Source organism: Olea europaea, unplaced genomic scaffold (genome assembly GCF_002742605.1).
Source record: "Olea europaea var. sylvestris unplaced genomic scaffold, O_europaea_v1 scaffold21773, whole genome shotgun sequence".
Classification (NCBI taxonomy): Eukaryota; Viridiplantae; Streptophyta; class Magnoliopsida; order Lamiales; family Oleaceae; genus Olea; species Olea europaea.
Genome location: NW_019239774.1, coordinates 1 through 1,811, shown reverse-complemented (window position 1 = coordinate 1,811; position 1,811 = coordinate 1). Strand labels below are relative to the sequence as shown.

Sequence of the window (1,811 nt, the reverse complement as noted above, 5' to 3'; positions counted from 1 at the left end):
TTTTAGTGATCAATGATGGCGTCCGAGAGTTTTGTAACAACTTTCTCTCTATTGATGCAAGTTAATTTCCATTTCAGTTTGTGGGTCCCACATGAAAATTTTTGGTACATTGTTGAATTATAAAAATGCTGCCTATTTCTGGAATTGAATTCATACCTTCAGTCTGTCTATGTGATCTGAATCTTTACTGTTTTCTTTGTTCATCAATATTTTAGAAATATTTAATTTATAATTTTATATTTTCTGCGCAATTGAATGATCTCGGGTATCTTTTGAAGGGTGACATGGCCAATCTCTTAAGTGTGTATATGTTTCTTGTTGGCATCTAGTGATTGTTCTTATCTTTCAAGAGGTGTTACCATTTGTTATTCTGATTTTTATTGAGATAAATGGATAGTTTCCGAATGGTTTCCTCTAGTACTAAGTCACCATTGATTAATACATGATTTTTTTATTAAGTTTTGTGTTTGCACACATATCACAGCGACATAACGTTTAACAAAGTATTTGAAATGGATGGCGAGTCTCGGTTCTATGGTAGCAAGTCTTCGTTGTAGAACAATTTTTTCTTTTCCATCTTAATTAGTATTTCATTGCATTCTCTGTTGCTTAACCTTTTCCAGGGTAATTTCATATCGGCGTTCTTGTCCAGCAGCATTTAGGCTTTATATGGAACTCCTTAAGCGGCATGCTTTTGCACTTAAAGAATATACAAATTTGCCTAATGATGACAAGTGAGTACTTAGTTTTTGTCAACACAGTTTTAATATCTAAACCCAATATACTTGGGCTCGCTAGCTCTCTCTCTCTCACATATGCTATTGCTGCGCTTTTTTATTCTCTGCTGTCTGCATACTTAGTTTTCTGTATCTTAAACTGTTCCCGTATTTTCCTGTATCTTATACTGTTCCTGTATGTTTGACTACTTTAAACATATTGGTTCAGGACTTCCTTTTGGTTCTTTTTGTTATTTCTGCTTACCATTAATATTGACCAAGATAAATTGATAATTAATTGATGTTCCTCTTCAACTATTGATATTATCTGTGGAATTTGATCTAAATTTGACTGCATTGTTGTATCATGTTGTCTTTGTGCAGGATCATGAATTCCTTAGATGCTATCATCCATTTCTCTCGGATATTTGGTGTGCGATCCAACAAAGCTGGTGCTCTTTTGGTCCAGTTTGTCTTTTCAATTATTTGGCAGTTAGTTGATACATTGCTAGATGATGATGGGTTGCTACATCTTACACCAGAGAAAAATTCTATATGGCATACCAAACCTCAAGAAATGGAAATAGATAGCCCTAATAATTTTGATGAGAAGAGGATTGAACATACAGAGAGATTACTGAATCTTAATACCATCATGTCTGTAGAGTTGATTGGGCAGTTTCTGCAAAATAAAGTAACTTCCAGGATTCTGTACTTGGCACGCCAAAACATGTCAGAACTTCAGTCCTTTTTATACGTTGTTTTTAAAGTTTGTGTTTTTGTTTTGTTTTTATCTTAGGGTGTGTTTGATTGCGAGCATGTAATATACATGGAAAGAAAATAAATACTAAGTAATTAAATTGTCTAGAAATTATTTGCATGGAAATTATCAATTAAATGTGTGTGATTAATTTAATTTTCAATCTAGAAAATATTATACAAGTCCATTTTAGTACTAGGTAGATGGGAGATAGAGGGGATAGATGAGAGAGAAAGAGAGAATGAATTACCTGGAATAGTCTCCCTACAGAAAATATTTTCCTTGTTTTCAAGAAAAATATGGTCCTGGACTAAAAGTAGGAAAATATTTTTCAT

At 33.1% G+C, this 1,811-nt stretch overlaps 1 protein-coding gene across 1 annotated transcript; it reads left to right on the top strand.

Moving 5' to 3' along the window:
• The first annotated feature begins 64 nt into the window (after window positions 1-64).
• On the top strand, window positions 65-1,713 carry LOC111380620 (mediator of RNA polymerase II transcription subunit 33B-like). The gene is made up of 2 exons (XM_023004232.1): window positions 65-734; window positions 1,101-1,713. Exons 1-2 carry the CDS (start codon window positions 670-672, stop codon window positions 1,513-1,515), a joined length of 480 nt encoding a protein of 159 aa, XP_022860000.1. The 5' UTR covers window positions 65-669; the 3' UTR covers window positions 1,516-1,713.
• Window positions 1,714-1,811: the final 98 nt, after the last annotated feature.